At 32.8% G+C, this 16,870-nt stretch overlaps 1 protein-coding gene and 2 pseudogenes across 2 annotated transcripts; all 3 read left to right on the top strand.

Annotated features, from left to right (window-relative positions):
* The first annotated feature begins 1,300 nt into the window (after positions 1-1,300).
* LOC149511767 (uncharacterized) lies at positions 1,301-4,967 on the top strand (annotated as a pseudogene).
* Positions 4,815-9,725, top strand: LOC149511766 (putative DUF21 domain-containing protein At3g13070, chloroplastic; annotated as a pseudogene). Its single transcript, XR_016333698.1, has 5 exons — positions 4,815-5,604; positions 6,133-6,414; positions 6,635-6,712; positions 9,166-9,268; positions 9,416-9,725. The product of XR_016333698.1 is annotated as a putative DUF21 domain-containing protein At3g13070, chloroplastic (transcript).
* Positions 9,726-11,596: 1,871 nt separating this feature from the next.
* LOC149511765 (receptor-like protein 6) lies at positions 11,597-15,722 on the top strand. Its single transcript, XM_089754513.1, has one exon. The coding sequence runs from the start codon at positions 11,815-11,817 to the stop codon at positions 15,586-15,588; it is 3,774 nt and encodes a 1,257-aa protein (XP_089610639.1). The 5' UTR covers positions 11,597-11,814; the 3' UTR covers positions 15,589-15,722.
* The last annotated feature ends 1,148 nt before the right edge of the window (positions 15,723-16,870 follow it).

The following is a 16,870-nucleotide window of genomic DNA, read 5'->3' as shown; positions in this document are numbered from 1 at the left end:
CGCGACTGTGCCATGTTTGGGACTGGTCGAACTCAGCAGCCTATATAGTAAACACACCCTTCGTTCATAACAATCACATCGTACCAATAATATTGAAATTCTCTTATTGAGAAAGATGTGGAGACCCTATCAATTCCTTTGCCTTGTTTTGTTCTTCCTGTTTATTCAAAGCTAATCTTTCGCTATCTTATTCTCCAACGACTCAGCTTTGCTCTACTGATAGTGATAAATTTTCCAATACAAGGAATTCCAACACAACTCACTGGTTAGTGGTTATATCAAGGAATTCCAATACAACTCACTGGTAGTGATAAATTTTCAAAACAATAACCTCCAAGGTCCTGTTCCATCTTCAATAACTCAGCTTGTGAACCTTGCTACTCTTGATTTATCCTCGAATAATCTAAGTGGTAACGTGGAGTTTGGAATGTTCTCAAAACTCAGAAATCTCAAATACCTTAGACTTCAATATAATAGTCTATCCTTGAACTCTAATGGTTTACATTTTCTAATCTTCCACAATTGCATTTGGCTTCTTGCAATGTCAGCGAATTCCCCCAACTTTTGAGAGGCTTGTTCTATTTAGACCTTTCCAACAATAGAATTTATGGCAAGATTCCCAAGTGGATGTGGGATGTGGGATATGGGGAAAGACACTTTGAGTCACTTAAATCTGTCTCAAACTCTTTGACAGATTTTGAACAACTTCCATGGAAGGAAATTTATATTCTTGATCTAAGCTTCAATTAAAATTCGTGGAGTTCTTCCGGTTCCACCTTCGACTACAATGATCTTTTCCATTTCAAATAATAGATTGAGCAGAGAGATCTCTCCCCTAATATGCAATGCAAGTTCTCTTGAAATTCTTGACTTGTCTTACAACAACTTGAGTGGAATTATTCCACAATTTTTTGACCATTTAAGCCAAAGTGTTTGGGTGTTGAATCTACAGATGAACAAGTTTTCTGGAACCATTCCTCCAACATTTGAAAAGGGATGCCAATAAAGTAATCTTGACCTACATGGCAATCAATTAGAAGAGCCTTTAACACAATCCATTGTTAATTGTAGAGGTCTGGAAGTACTAGATGTTGGTAACAACAAGATCAATGATACATTTCCTCGTTGCTTGGGAAGTCTTTCTCAGCTTCAAGTTCTCGTATTGAAGTCAAACAAAATGCACGGTTCCATAACTAGCATTGGATCCCGTCTTTCTTTCTATAAAATCCAAAATTTTGGCATCTAAAGTAATTATTTTACTGGACCATTACCTGTGAGATATATAAAGAATTTTAGGGCTATGATAAATCCCACAAGAAATGGAAGTACAAAGCCATACATGGCCGTTAGTTACGATAGTAGCTTTTATAGCTATTCCATTGGAATTGTTATAAAAGGACTCGAGATTGAATTGGTGAAAATTTTCACCTTGCTAACTAGCATTGACCTCTTGAATAATAAGTTTCAAGGAGAGATTCCAAAGGTTATTGGAAAGCTTAACTCGCTCAAAGGGCTTAACCTTTCTCATAATAACCTTAGTGGTTTTATATCCACATCAATGGGGAATTTGACTAGTCTTAAATGGGTAGACCTCTCTTCAAACAAGCTGGTTGCAAAAATTTCGAAGCAATTGGTGGATCTGACATCCCTTTAATTCTTTCTTAAACCTTTCGGAGAATGAACTATTTGGGTGTATTCCTCGAGGTGAACAGTTCAACACATTCGAAAACAATTCCCACGTAGGGAATGAAAGATTACGTGGTTTTCCACTCTCTGGAGAATGCAACAACAATGCACCACCACCACCACAACCGCCACCTTCAAACTTATTGGAAGAAGATGGCTCAAAATCAAAACATTGCTTTGGCTGGAAAGTAGTGTTGACAGGTTATAGATGTGGAGTGATATTTGGATTGGTGATGGGATGTGTTATTTTTCCAAAATGGGTTGTGACTATGGTCAAAGGCCAACATCAAAAGAGGCCAAAGAGGTCAAGGATTGGCAATCGCAGTGGTGGAGGAAGAATGACCAAGTCAATGCAATTGATGTTCAAGCAATTGTGTTAGCAGTTTCGTAATTTCTTGTTTTGCTATCTATCAAATGTTTTGCCTTGTTCAGGCAAGTCTTTGTTTTTGTTATTGTATTTAATAATGTGTGTAGTGTTCGCATCTTGTATGGTTGCAGATATTTATGTCTTCTTCCATAACTTTAGTTTCAATTTTCTTACTCTATATATAATCTCTGCTACTGGTCTACAGAAAAAAAAAAAAAATGAAGCCCAAATTGTAATAAAAAAATACAAAAGAATTTGCTGTTTTACTTTGCAAGAGACTAGAAAGGGGAAAGGGCAGAGTTCCATGTTCTGTCAACATTACCCTGTATCTCATGATAAAAGAAACAAAAATTGCATTGAACCTTATTATTCATGAAACCAACAATGAGGTTTCCCCACCTGGAAAACTATATCTAAAAAAAATATTAAGGCCATTGGAAATGGAAGCCATAACTGAAAATTCACCAACAGAATTTATTGGTAAATGGCTTAAAAAAATTCTAAGATATGAGAAATATAGAAAGAAACTGATCTGATTCTTTGCATGTATATTCATAGAGTTAATAAGATTCATATTTTATTTTGGTTCTTAAATTTAAAAAAGTTCTAATTAAATTCTTAATTAATTGTTTAAAATTATTCTATTTTAGTCTTTTCATATATGGAATTATCTAAATTGACGACAAATACCAACTAACACCATGTCAACTAACATCTCACGTAACAAATGAGAGATTAAAATAAAATTCCCTCAAAGTTTAGGGATAAAAGATGAAACTATTTAAAAAATTTTATAAATTTCATATACGTTTTATTAAATTTAAAATTATAAAAATTCAATATCATTTTAAAAATAAAAAATTATTTTCTATTAAAAATATATTTATAAAATATTATAATTTAAAATATTTTTTAACTTTTATTATGATATGATTTATCAATAAAATAATATTTTCAATAGAAATTAATTTTGAAAAAATAAACATGAAATTGAAATTTTCAAAATAGTATTGTTAAAATTACATATCATTTTTAAATTAAGCAAAAAATTTTATATTGGTTTAAGAAATTAAATAAAAACTCTATATCATATTCAAATATTATGTAAAAATTTTTAGATCATTTTCAAAAATAAATTTTTTAATCTATTCAAAAATATAAAAACTTTATATTTATATAAGACAAAAAATATAATTTAAAAAATTTTTATTTTTTATAAATCATATCTTATAAATATATTTAAAAAGGAAAAATAAAATGTATTTAATATTTTAAAAAATAAAAATATTTGGATAGACTATGACTTATGAGTATAGTAATGTTGTTAATAAATTGTTTTTGTTTTTAAAATGTATTAATTTTTTAGAAAAAGAATTTGAAAATTTTAACTTAATTTAAAATTTTGATTATCTATTTTCGATTTACTACAAAAATCTATCTAATATGTTTTATTAAACAAAAAAATGCAAATATATATATAAATATAAATATAAATATAATATTTTTATAACATGTGTATAAAATATATAAAATTTTGAGATAATTTCGTTTTTTATCCTCAAATTTTAAGAGAATTTTATTTTGATTTATTATTTATCATGTGAGATGCTAGCTAATATTATTATGCAGTGCCAGCTAACTTTTATTGTCAATTTAGATGGTTTCATATACGAAAAAATCAAAATATGACAACTTTAAATAATTACGGATTCAGCTAAAATTTTTTAAAATTTACTATTCAAAGTATAATTTAGATTAAAGTTTAGAGAGTGCAGATGCTATTAACCCATATTCATATAGTTCTTTCAGGCATGCCTCCCATCTCTTCTTATTTTACACTTCAAACGATGGTGGTTTTTTTTTTTTTTTTGCAGCAAACAAATTCAAATTTTTACCAGTAATCTTGATTCATCAATTAATAAGGTTAGAATTTATTTTTCACCTAATCTTTTACATCTTTAATCAAAAGATGGTATGTTGTATTGTTTATTTGTAGTTATGTACAATTGTAGCAGTAAAATTCTTTATCTTGATTTATCAATTCATAAGGTTATAATTTACTCTTTACCAAATTTTTTACGTGGATGAAGTTGAAATTTTCCTATTCATTTTACCAAATTTTGTGTTGATTTTAACTGAATGAAGCAATGACATGAATTAGATTGGACATTTTTATAACCCTCAAGCAATAAGACGGTAGAAGAAAATTCTCCTATTTAGTAGTATATCTTGCTAATCTGATTCCAACAACGGACAAAAAACACAAATTCCAGGGCAATAGCTTTAATTCTAATTTACAACAAATGATGGGTCGTGTTTTAAAGAATAGAGTATGCCTTCTCCACATTTTGATTACCAGTAATGTACATGGAAGAAATGAACAAACTACCAACATTGAGTTGTTTACTCAAACAAACAAATGGTGAAGCTGAATTTGAAGATTCAAAAGTTGCTTCAGCAAAGAGTGACTTGTCTATGAAACAGAGATTTCACAACAGAGTACTTGGACAAGACCACTGATTTCGAAAAATAATATCTACAAGCAAGCAAGAGAATGAAATAGTATAACTTTTCAGAAGAGAAGTAAAACAACAGAAGCAAGCATCACAGTTTTCTTACTTGAAAGTTCATCACATAATTGTGGAAATAAGAAGCTCAATCTTTCAGCAATTTTTTTTTTTTTATTTTTGAAATACCAAATACTGTTTCTAAATATAGATTGGAAGATTCCGGTTAGTTGTTTTGGGAGAAAATTGTAATTTCAAATTCTATGGTGGCAGGTTTTGTAATTTCCGCTTCGGTCACTTCCCAAGTGCAGGCAAAATCTTTCCTTCACCAAACACAAGCCTTCTCGCAAAAACCCCCTCTTGGAGTAATGAAGAGACCACCTTTGGAATTCTCTTTATCCCAATAAAACCTGAAACTCCCCTTCTTTTTCCTTTTTTCCACTTCCAATTTTGTTTAAACAAGTTTCAATCTTTTTTGCTTTTTTTTTTATATTATTTACTTATTGATGGAAATGGCACTTGAACCCTCAATTCTCCGCCAACCCACTTCCATTTCTTTAACAAGGTCATCATCTTTCATGCTTTTTAATCGAAATTTGAGGTACCCATCAAAATTTTTATCCAAAACTAATTACTACCCAACTCCTGTTATTTCAAGCTTTCCTAATCCCCAAGTTTTCAAAGCCTTTGAATTGCTGAAAACGGGTGCTTTTGGAAGTCAAACCAGTTTGGGATTGTTAAGTGAAGAAAATGAAGATGTCGGTAATGATCAGAATTTGGCTTCGGTGAAAAGAGGAATTTTGGAGGCAATGGTTTGTGGTGTGTTGGTCTTTGATTGTAACAGTGACTACTGTAGAAGGAGGGGTTAATGCTGGTTATGGAGTGATTGGGCGGTCCATGTTGATGTTAAGGAATGCTTGGCCTAAGGTATCTATGCTTCCTAAAGTGTTCAAGGAGCAAGGTTTGGCTTTGACAGCGCTTTTAGTTTTGTCTGCTTTCTTCTCAATGGCAGAGACTGCTATAACTACATTATGCCCTTGGAAGGTATTGATTTCTTTGACTCAGGATTGGATAGCTTTTATACTCATTGAATGCATATTAGTGGTTGTTTAGTTTTGGAAATCAAAATGCAATGATACAGATTGTTGCAAGTTGGAAAGAATGTAGATTCTTTGGTCAATTTATAATGCAGTCGATTGAATATTTTCTTTTTTGTGATTATTGTGCAAATTTCTTGGGTGACTTGATATATATTTGGCTTAAGTTAGGAGAGTCGAGAAAGGCAAGCAACTTATATAAGCCATAGCGAACAACAACATAAAGTATTTATCATCTCAACTGTTAAACCCCAAGTCTTCATATGTTCTTTACTATAGCATTTTGGTAAAGGAATAAGACAAGTTTTCTGAAGCATAGATTGCCCTTTATTTTTCAAGTTAGGGAGGGTTGAAGTAGATTTGATGCAAGTTTTCTTCATTGTATACTGGTTTTCTCTAGTTTGTCATGTACTCATGTTATCAAGCCTTAAAGAAATCTGTCATCCATTGTTCATTTGGTGTTAATCCATGTCAGATACGTGAGCTGGCCCAAAAAGAGTCCGAAGATGGTGCTTTCAAAATGCTTCATAGTGATGTAAGTCGGTCTCTTACAACCATTCTTATTGGCACCACATGCTCCTCTTTTCTTGCGATCGCCTTGCTATGTTCCTTTTACATTTTTTTCAGCTTAAGATTTATTATAGATTTTATTTCTGTACTCTGTGTGGTCAATGTTGGAGCAACTGCTTTAGTCACAGACGCCGCAACAGCAATATTTGGGGAAGCTGGTGTTAGTGCGGCAACTGGAGTAATGACTGTATGTATCAATATCCTGTTGTTTGATTTGTTTTTGGGTGTGTGTAGCATGTCTGCCCATCTTTGTGTCTTTCTCATATTGTGAATTTATGTTAAGTCAGTAAAATTATTAATCAGTTAACTTGTGGTTGGCCAGCACATGAATATAGGCAAGTGAACTGATGTATATACTTCATGCAATAAATATGCAAAACCAGTTAACGTTTCTTGAATGGTGCTAGGTTGCCATATTGCTTCTAACTGTGATCACTCCAAAGAGTATAGCTGTTCGCAACTCCACAGAAATTGCCAGTTTTGTGGTAAGTTTTTTCTTTTCTTTCCCCATCATTTGGGTCTTTAAATTTCATTACCAGCCGAATGTGTGTAATACCCCAGCCCAAATGATAATTGGGCTAGATTATTACTAGCACCCATTGGTTTATTAAGAGATTAATTAGTAAAATAAAAAGTGGCTGAGGTATTATATGAGAGAATACCTAGTCTTCTTTGTTTATCCTACAACAGAGAAGAAAATGGGAGCTCTTTTTCTTCATCTTCCTTAGGGTTAGGGAGCTTGAAAAATCAAGTTGGAGATTTGAAATCAGAGATACAATCGAATTAATCTCCTAAATGTGACTATATGCCCTCTTTATATTTAAGAAAAATATAATGTTGGTTGCTATTATTTGGAGTTGAAGTTATAGGAGAAAAATAAAAAAAAAATTGTGAAATCTTTCATTAATCTTCATGATCTATTTGGGTAAATTCTTAGGCTTTGTTTACTTCCAAGTTATTAAGATTTAAGGTTGATTATTGAGTGGATTTTAAGGGTTGAAAGTTGAGATTTGGGTTTTTAAAGGTTGAAGGAGAAATTCTGTTTTTGGATGAGATGTTATTATCTGCAACAATGAACTTAAATGATATTCTGTATTAATGGGTAAGTTATTACTATAAGTATTATATACTGTTGGAAAGCTCATTGAATCTACTTTCGAATGAAATAAACGGAAGTTGATTCCGAGTTTTTCTATGAAGAGTTATCTAATTTTTACTTAAAGATATGAGGTTGCATGGCAGCAGCATCAGTGATGAATTATGAAAATTGTCTTAAATTTTATAGAAGGAGTTACAGAATAAGCCATATATATTTGAAAAGTGTATTGAGTCTATTTTCTAACGAAACAAGCAGAACTGAATTCCAAGTCTTCTATGAATAAATATTTAATTTTTACTAGAAGGTATACATGCTGTCTGGCAGCAGCATATGATGTGGATTGCAAAAATTATCACAATTAATCTACAAGGAATTACATGTGAGCCATATATGGGTAGAAAGCTTATCGAGTCTAATTTCTAACATACTAAAAATATCTTAATTCCAAATTATATATCTTGAGATATAGTCATTTCAGTGAAAGGAGCTCAGACTGCCAGTATTAATTAGTTGATTTAACTCTTGTATAACTTAGTTGTTTTTGGTATAAATGGTCTCAAAAAGGGTTAATTAATTTTTGATATGTTAAAATGATCTTGAATAGGTTGTTAATTATTTTGGGGAGAAAAATTAAGTGATGGAATCGAAAGTAAGTAAGTAAAATCTCACACATTTTGCTTGTTTTCGAATCTATGTATATATATATGTTTTTAAATGAGTAAGTGTTTTATTTCTTTATTGTCTATATATAAAAATAGGATCAAGCATATAATTATTGTGTATTTTGCTATGTAAATGATGAATCATGCTTATGAATGAAATGACAAAAGTATTTATGCTTAAATAACAATTTTATGATATCTACAAAATTATATCCCTAGGAAGTACGTAGTATGATTGACACTAGAACTAGTTCTAGGTCATGGCTAACGGGTTATAGTAGTTAGCATATCCATTATCATATAGCCCTGACTAATGAGTTATAGTAGTTAGCATAAGGCCTTGGCTAGCAGGTTATAATAGTTAATAGTGATCATAAGGATGAAATTATCGATATGGCCAATGTCACGAGTTATAGCAGTGACCGTAGTTAATGATAAACTAATTATTTATGATGATTTGTGATGATTTTTAAGATTGATCTATGATTTGGTTTGATTATGATATTTGAATGATAGTATATTTTACAATGATTTATGAATTAATGTGTTTTTTTATTGATTTATGATCTACAAAATGTTTGACGTAATGATTATTTTTGAAATGTTTTGACATTATGATTTAATGGTTGTTTTTGAATGATTCATATAGTATGCATGACAATGATCTTGATCCAATAAAATATGTGAACCTATACTTGCTGAGTTGTGGCTTGCTCATTCTCTTTTTTCTCTCTTTATAAATGAGTAAGTGATAAGTTTCCTTAATCTTGTGAGAAGCTAGAATATCAAAATGGGAAAGATTAATTAGTCATCGCGGACAATGTTGGCCATTGAGATCTTACGAATTGGTTTTGAATTTTTTATTAGTTTACATTTAAATATGTAAAAAATTTTATCCTTAGTTGAATTAAAGATATGGATGTTACTTGAATAGATTAATTTATTAAAGAATTTTAAAATGATTAAGAAAGAAGGTTTCATATTACTTTGGGGTTTTAATTCAAGGTAATATGGCCATATTGCGTCTTAGTCTCAGGGCATGATAATGCGTGTTAAAACAGCATAGCCTTTTTTCTTGTCTTTCATTCTACATGCTTTGTGGCTCTCTTTGGACTTTGCCAAAGTTATCAGTACTAATTCAAAATTAGCTGACTAATTTTGGTTGCAATATTTCTAGGTCAGGCCAGTTGCATGGCTTTCTATAATACTTATCCAGCGGGAAGAGTTGTTACATATCTATCAATGGGAATGCTCAAAATTCTAGGTCTAAAAGGAGAAAGGTGAAGAAAGTAATTACCTACATATAATCTATCTGCAATTTCTAACTCATGCATTTTCAGTGTAGTTTATTTCCAATGGTTTGTCAAATTTTCAACACATGCCTTTATTGTTTTATATGTTTTCTGAATGCCTTGTCCCTTGTCTAGTTAAATTTAGCAAACCTTATGCTACTGAAGATGAACTAAAGCTAATGTTACGAGGGGCAGAGTTGTGTGGAGCAATGGAGGAGGAGCAGGTAACCGTATGTATCACGTATTGCATAAGTTCGTATGTATACCTCTGATTGAGCATTTGATTAACATATAATAATTTATCTGCGATATATATTTTCTTTTACCTTTTGTAGTATAACCCCAGATCAGTGGGTCTTTGTATGCACCCAAAATGAAATTTTCTTTCTTTCTTTCTTCTTTTATGTTTGTTTGGAGGCAAATGTCAGTGACACGTGCTTTATTATCTCCGTGTCTTCTTGATGCTTATTTGTTGTTGGACTAATCTGTATGGAAAACTTTGTTCTCAGTGAACATCTCAAACTATGGTGATCGATACTAGGGTTGCAATTGCTGTTTCTTCTATCTGTCTGTACATGTGTGAAAGTTAAATGGAGCCCATCGGAGAAGTTTTTGGGTGGATTAAAGAGAATATATTAAAGGAAAAGTAGCTAGCATAAACAAACTAGTTTTCTTTTGTACATGCGTGTATGAGACATCTATAATTCAATAAGTAGAATCAGCATACAGACAGTTCTAATGGTAACAAATTAAGTTTCAGATAGCAGTAAAAGTATCAGAAATCAGATTTGGGAAAGTGATTTGTCTTCAAGTCCAATGCACTGACGTGAAGTTTGGGGTTCTGATGGTGGTGGATCCCATGTCCCTATTTGCTTTTTAGGTAGCTTAATTGATGGTGCATAGAACCTATTTCCAGCATTCAGGTCTCCCCTTCTTGGTCATCTCATGTTAATTTTGTCAACCGGTCAATGGGGTTCTGCAATTGGTGGATCTCTTGCCCCTGTTTGCTTGTTGGGTAGCTCAATTGATGGTGCAAAGAAACTAATTCCAACATTCAGGTCTCCCCTTCTTCTTGGTCATCTCATCTCAATTTTCTGAACCAGTCAATACTGCATCAATTAATTTTTTCAAGAAAATGAAAATATTTCTTTTCTATATTTTTGGTTCCCCAGTTTCCATTGGAGGCCAAATGAATTTAGGTAGAATATGGTTTACAAAGATTATGACCCTTTTTTGTTCTTTTTAATTTTGGATGGAATTGAAAATTTTTTACCTCTTTTAATACAATAAAGAAAGCAAAGTAAATAATGTATGATTAGACCAAAGTGTCCAAATCTTCCACATTGCTTTTAGATTAGTTTTGATTGGCGATGCAATTTCTAGGAAGCAAAACAAAGTCAATTGACATGGACAGGTCTTCCACTATTGATTGTCCCACTCTCATCTTTTCTCTGAAGGAGGTAGCGCTTAGACTGCAAATTTATCGCCCTTTAGATTAGTTTCAATATTGCAGTATTTTATCAACTGATGGTAACTTGTAAGAAAAAAAGAGTTTTTTTTTTTTCAAGTCATTAAAATGTCATTTTCCTTATACAGGTGATCAAGGTTTTTGGATAAATGACCCATATGTTATAGTGGTTACTCTATGACCTTTGTGTATATCCGTTAGTTATAAATTGTTTGGAATTTGGAAATGTTTAGCATTGCCATACTTTTTAGAGCTTCCCCAACTAAATTAGCATTTTCTTTGCTTGGAATAAAAAAGAGGAAAGAAAATTTGTCAAAGAGCTAATTTGGTGTTACAAGTGGTGTCAATTAAATTGCCAAAAAGTGAAACAGGATTGATTTATGGGACATTAATTTTCAACGTTCTAGGATCATAAAGAGTTTAAAAGGAAAAAGTTTCCAAACCACTTTCTTTAATTGGTGTAATTACATAATAGTATTTACTATTTTAATTTTTAGGCAAGAAAACTTTACGTAATTTATGCCTCAAAGTTTGCTGAGTGATACAGTTTTTTTTCTTATTCCTTTTTTTTTTAATTTAAATTTGTGCAGAAAAATGAAGCCTCCCCTTAGTTTCAGTGCAATTAATTGAAAATGATACCCATTTAATTGCAAGCAAAATATTTTTCCATAATCTTGTGGAAAATATGTTCCTTTAAAGTGTCCCTTTTTAGCTTGATTGACGGTGCAAAGAAGCTAGCTCTACTATTAATTAACCTTCTTGATCATCTTACCTTCTGTCAATTAGGCGTAGTCAATACTGCCAGACTTTTTGTGGGGGCTAAGTGCATATACCAGCTTTATTACAAGAAGACCTTTAGATCTTTTGGTCTCAATAGTTTACTATTAATTGTTTCTAAATGAGGATTATCGTCATTCAAGTTTTATCCAACCGGAAACCAGAACTCATATGGATGTGTGAACATGTGGAAAATGTTCCTTGACTTGGAAATATGACTTTAGAAAATCTGATATGCATAGGAAAGGTAGCCGAAGGTGACTATTTATTTACTTGAAATCATATATAAATGTCCTACCCACTCTCGTGTCTCTCAACAATTATCATTTCTCAAAGAAACATGGAAGTGTTTGAACTTCGGTGGTTTCATGTCCTTTATTTCCTGATCCTGCTCCTGCATTTTCAGTTTGATTGTTCATTGTCTTTCTCTTTCAATTCCTCTAGTACTCCCCCACGGCATTGCCCTCCTGACCAGAGCTTTGCCTTGCTCCAATTCAAAAATATCTTATCAGTCGATTGCTCTTCTTGTCCTGACTGCTACTATCTTGATAGCATTGGGTCTATTTATAATAGCAATATGTCTTATCCTAAGACAAGCTCTTGGAAAGCGGGTACGAATTGCTGTTTGTGGGATGGGGTTATGTGCGATACAGAAACTGGCTATGTGATTGGTCTCGACCTCAGTTGCAGCTGCCTTCGTGGAATTATTCCCTCCAACACTAGCCTTGTTCTCCTTCGCCACCTGCGCAAACTTAACCTTGCTTTTAATAATTTTAGCTCATCTCCAATAGCATCTGAGTTTGGTCAGTTTACTACTTTGACCCATCTAAATGTTTCTAACTCAAATTTTTCGGGCATAATCCCATCTGCAATGTTCTCTCACCTACATAAACTTGTTTCTCTTGATCTATCAGATAATGATTTGAGATTTGAGGGCAATAGTTTTGAAAATCTTTTGGGAAACTTGACGCAAATAAGAGAACTTTTTCTTGATGCAGTCAATTTGTCTTCGGTTGCACCTACTTCTTTTCATAACTTGTCTTCTTCCATAATGGTCCTCAGCCTCGGTAATAATCACCTGCATGGAGAATTACCTGAAGGTATTTTCCGCTTTCCATACCTCCAGAAGCTCAAAATTACTAATTATTTTCGATATGGTTCCTTGGAAGTTAACTTCCCAAAAGCTAATTGGAGTAGTCCCCTCAGGTCATTAGAACTCTCATTCGTGAACTTGGCAAGAGAACTATCCCTGCTTAGTTCTATTGGTAATCTTAGGTTCCTGGAGGTATTGGATCTTTTTTCTTGCAATTTAAAAGGGTCAATTCCAGAGTCTTTTGGCAACCTTACACGACTCACTTATTTAGACCTTAGTTATAACAGTATTATTGGGCAGCATCCTTCTTCGTTTTCAAATTTTAAGCAGCTCAGATATTTAGATCTTTCTGGTAACCAACTACATGGGCAAATTCCTCGTGCTTTTGGAAACCTCACCAAACTTTTTCATTTGTCTTTAAGAGATAATCAATTTAGCGGGCATTTGCAATTTTCTGTATTTGACCTCGCAAACATTTTTTATCTTGACTTATCTGGTAACTTCCTCAGTGGCAGAATCCCACCTTGGTTGTTTACCCTTCCATCTTTGTTTGTGTTATATCTTAATGATAACAAGTTTACTGGTCCCATTGACCAATTTGAGCAACCCTCTGCGTCATTGGAGTATGTATACTTGCAGAATAATGAGATACATGGCCCAACTCCAAGTTCTGTCTTTGAACTTGTAAACCTTACTTATCTTGACCTTTCATCAAACATGTTGACTGGCATCTCTGAACCCAACAATCTTTCAAGGCTCAACAAACTTGAGATATTAGATCTTTCAAATAATGCCTTACTGTCATTTAAGAGTGGAAGCAAAGCCAATTACATTATGGCTCCCAATCTTTCCGTTTTGAAGTTGTCTACCTGCAACATCAGTGAATTTCCATATTTTGTTGGAACTCTAGAAGGTTTGGAAGAGCTAGACCTTTCTTATAATAGAATCAATGCTATTGAGGCAGATATGTTTTCAAAGCTCAAGAATCTCAGGTTACTTGATCTTTCCCACAATGGTCAACTATCACTGAGCACCACCAACAATGTCAGCCTTTTTCTTCCCAACCTTCTGTCATTGTCATGTTCTTCTTGCAATATCAGTGAATTTTCAGATTTTGTAAGAAATCTAGAAGGTTTGGAAGATCTAGATCTTTCTTACAATAGAATCAATGTTATTGAGGTAGGTATGTTTTCAAAGCTCAAAAATCTCACGTCGCTTGATCTTTCCCACAATAGTCGACCGTCACTGAGCAACACCAACAATGTCAGCCTTTTTCTTCCCAACCTTAGGTCATTGTCATGTTCTTCTTGCAACATCAGTGAATTTGCAGATTTTGTAAGAAATCTAGAAGGTTTGGAACACCTAGACCTTTCTTGCAACAAAATCCGTGTTATAGAGGCAGATATGTTTTCAAAGCTCAAGAATCTCCGGCGGCTTGATCTTTCCTACAACAGTGAACTATCACTCAGCACCAATCTCAGCCTTCTTTTGCCCAGTCTTGGGACACTGCGGTTATCTTCATGCAATACAACTGAATTTCCGCATTTCTTAAGAACCCTTGAGAAATTATTTCTGTTAGATCTTTCCAACAACAGCATACATGGTAAAATTTCCATGGGGCAATCTGAGGGATGGCCTAGTTTGACATCGCTTCATCTTTCTAACAACTTTTTGACAGACATAGAGTATTACCCATGGAAGAATTTGCAGATTCTTGACGTTCGTTCCAACCAGCTTGGAGGGTCACTTTTAGTGCCACCACCTTCAACACGTGTTTTCTTAATCTCCAAAAACAGATTGAGAGGACAGCTTCCATCTTCGATTTGCAGTTTGAACTCACTTGAAATTCTTGACTTGTCCGATAACAACTTGAGTGGAACCTTTCCCACCTGTTTGGGAGCATTCAGCGATGGTCTCAGTATCCTTGATCTGCACAGAAACAACTTTCATGGAAATATCCCTGATTCTTTTGTCAAGGGAAATGTGTTGCAGACAATTAATCTTAGCAACAATGATTTGGATGGGCCATTACCAAAATCCCTGATGAATTGCAGTATGTTAGAAGTGCTAAATGTTGGAAACAACAAAATCAATGACACCTTTCCTCATTGGTTGGGAGCTCTTCCGGAGCTAAAAGTTTTTGTGTTGCGCTCTAATAACTTCCATGGACAAATAAACAATTCCAACATTGGATCTTCGTTTCCAAACTTACGAATCTTTGACCTCTCTCGCAATGAGTTCTCTGGTTCTTTGCCAACATGTTTTGAAAGTTTTAATAGCATGATGGCTTCAGCTGATGTTGTAGTGAGTTATATGGGAGGTCCAAGTGCTTATTACCATGATTCTGTGGTAGTTACAATGAAAGGTGTGGACGTCAAATTTGAGAGAATTTTAACTATTTTTACAGCCGTTGATTTGTCAAGCAACCTATTTGGTGGAGAAATTCCAGAAATAGTTGGGAAGCTCTCTTCTCTCCAAGTGCTTAATTTTTCCCATAACAACCTCACAGGTTATATTCCTTCAACAATGGGGAACATGACAGAACTTGAATCATTGGATCTCTCTTCAAACAAGCTCGTCGGAAAGATTCCTACTCAGTTGGCTGGTTTGAGATTTCTTGAAGTGTTAAACCTTTCACAGAATCAGCTCATCGGACCCATACCTCTGGGAAATCAATTTAATACCTTCCTCAATGATTCCTACTCCGGGAACCTGGGATTGTGTGGATTTCCATTGTCAGAGAGATGTGGCGAGACTCGGCCTGGGAGTCCTCTTTTTTATGAGGAAGCTGATTCTGAATCCGGATTTGAATGGAAAGCGGCATTGATGGGTTATGGAAGTGGACTTGTGATGGGAATATCTATCAGATATATCATCTTCACACTTGGAAAACCAAAATGGCTTTTAAAGATGGTTGGAAGAGCAGGCAACAAATTGAACAGACATTGCAGAGGACTAAGAAATTTGTAAGGATTGTTGTTGCAGTCTTTTTTATTTTGGTAGAATAAATTGTACTTCGTGCTGATGAAAGTATTATCATGTTATTGATGGTATGTGGAATTAAAATTGAATTTCTGTTCTCTTATAGATTTTTCCTGGGAATATTAGCTGAATTTAATAAATCAATGAAATAATTTTTTTTATATTTTTACAAATTTTTTCTTATTACATTTTTAAAAAATACGTTAGTTCAATATTCTTTATTATTTGATGAAAGTAAAAATCTGATTCAGAACATGATTTTATTTTTTATTGGAAGATCAATGAAATATTTAAATAATAAGATTAAATATTTTAATTAATTTTTAATTTATCGTAAATATTTTTATTCTTTTGTTGACAATTTATATATTTTGTACTAAAGCCAAAGTAAATAATGTCAAAGAAATAGCCAAACAAAACTTATTTGTTTTTGTGATACATAGGTCAAAAACTCATTTAACTTTTTGAAAGAAAAAATTTAATGAGTAAAACTTGAAATTGAAATTTAGAAGTTTTAACTCTGAATAATTTAGGATATCATTTAGCAATGATTTAAGATATATATATGTTTTTAAATGAGTAAGTGTTTTATTTCTTTATTGTCTATATATAAAAATAGGATCAAGCATATAATTATTTTGTGTTTTGCTATGTAAATGATGAATCATGCTTATGAATGAAATGAGAAAAGTATTTATGCTTAAATAATAATTTTATGATATCTACAAAATTATATCCCTAGGAAGTACGTAGTATGATTGACACTAGAACTAGTTCTAGGTCATGGCTAACGGGTTATAGTAGTTAGCATATCCATTATCATATAGCCCTGACTAATGAGTTATAGTAGTTAGCATAAGGCCTTGGCTAGCAGGTTATAATAGTTAATAGTGATCATAAGGATGAAATTATCGATATGGCCAATGTCACGAGTTATAGCAGTGACCGTAGTTAATGATAAACTAATTATTTATGATGATTTGTGATGATTTTTAAGATTGATCTATGATTTGGTTTGATTATGATATTTGAATGATAGTATATTTTACAATGATTTATGAATTAATGTGTTTTTTTATTGATTTATGATCTACAAAATGTTTGACGTAATGATTATTTTTGAAATGTTTTGACATTATGATTTAATGGTTGTTTTTGAATGATTCATATAGTATGCATGACAATGATCTTGATCCAATAAAATATGTGAACCTATACTTGCTGAGTTGTGGCTTGCTCATTCTCTTTTTTCTCTCTTTATAAATGAGAA

Source organism: Durio zibethinus, chromosome 25, assembly GCF_047325235.1.
Source record: "Durio zibethinus cultivar Kanyao isolate XHJ-2024 chromosome 25, ASM4732523v1, whole genome shotgun sequence".
NCBI lineage: Eukaryota > Viridiplantae > Streptophyta > Magnoliopsida > Malvales > Malvaceae > Durio > Durio zibethinus.
The sequence above is the reverse complement of the archived record's forward strand: the minus strand, read 5'-3'. Positions and strand labels throughout refer to the sequence as shown.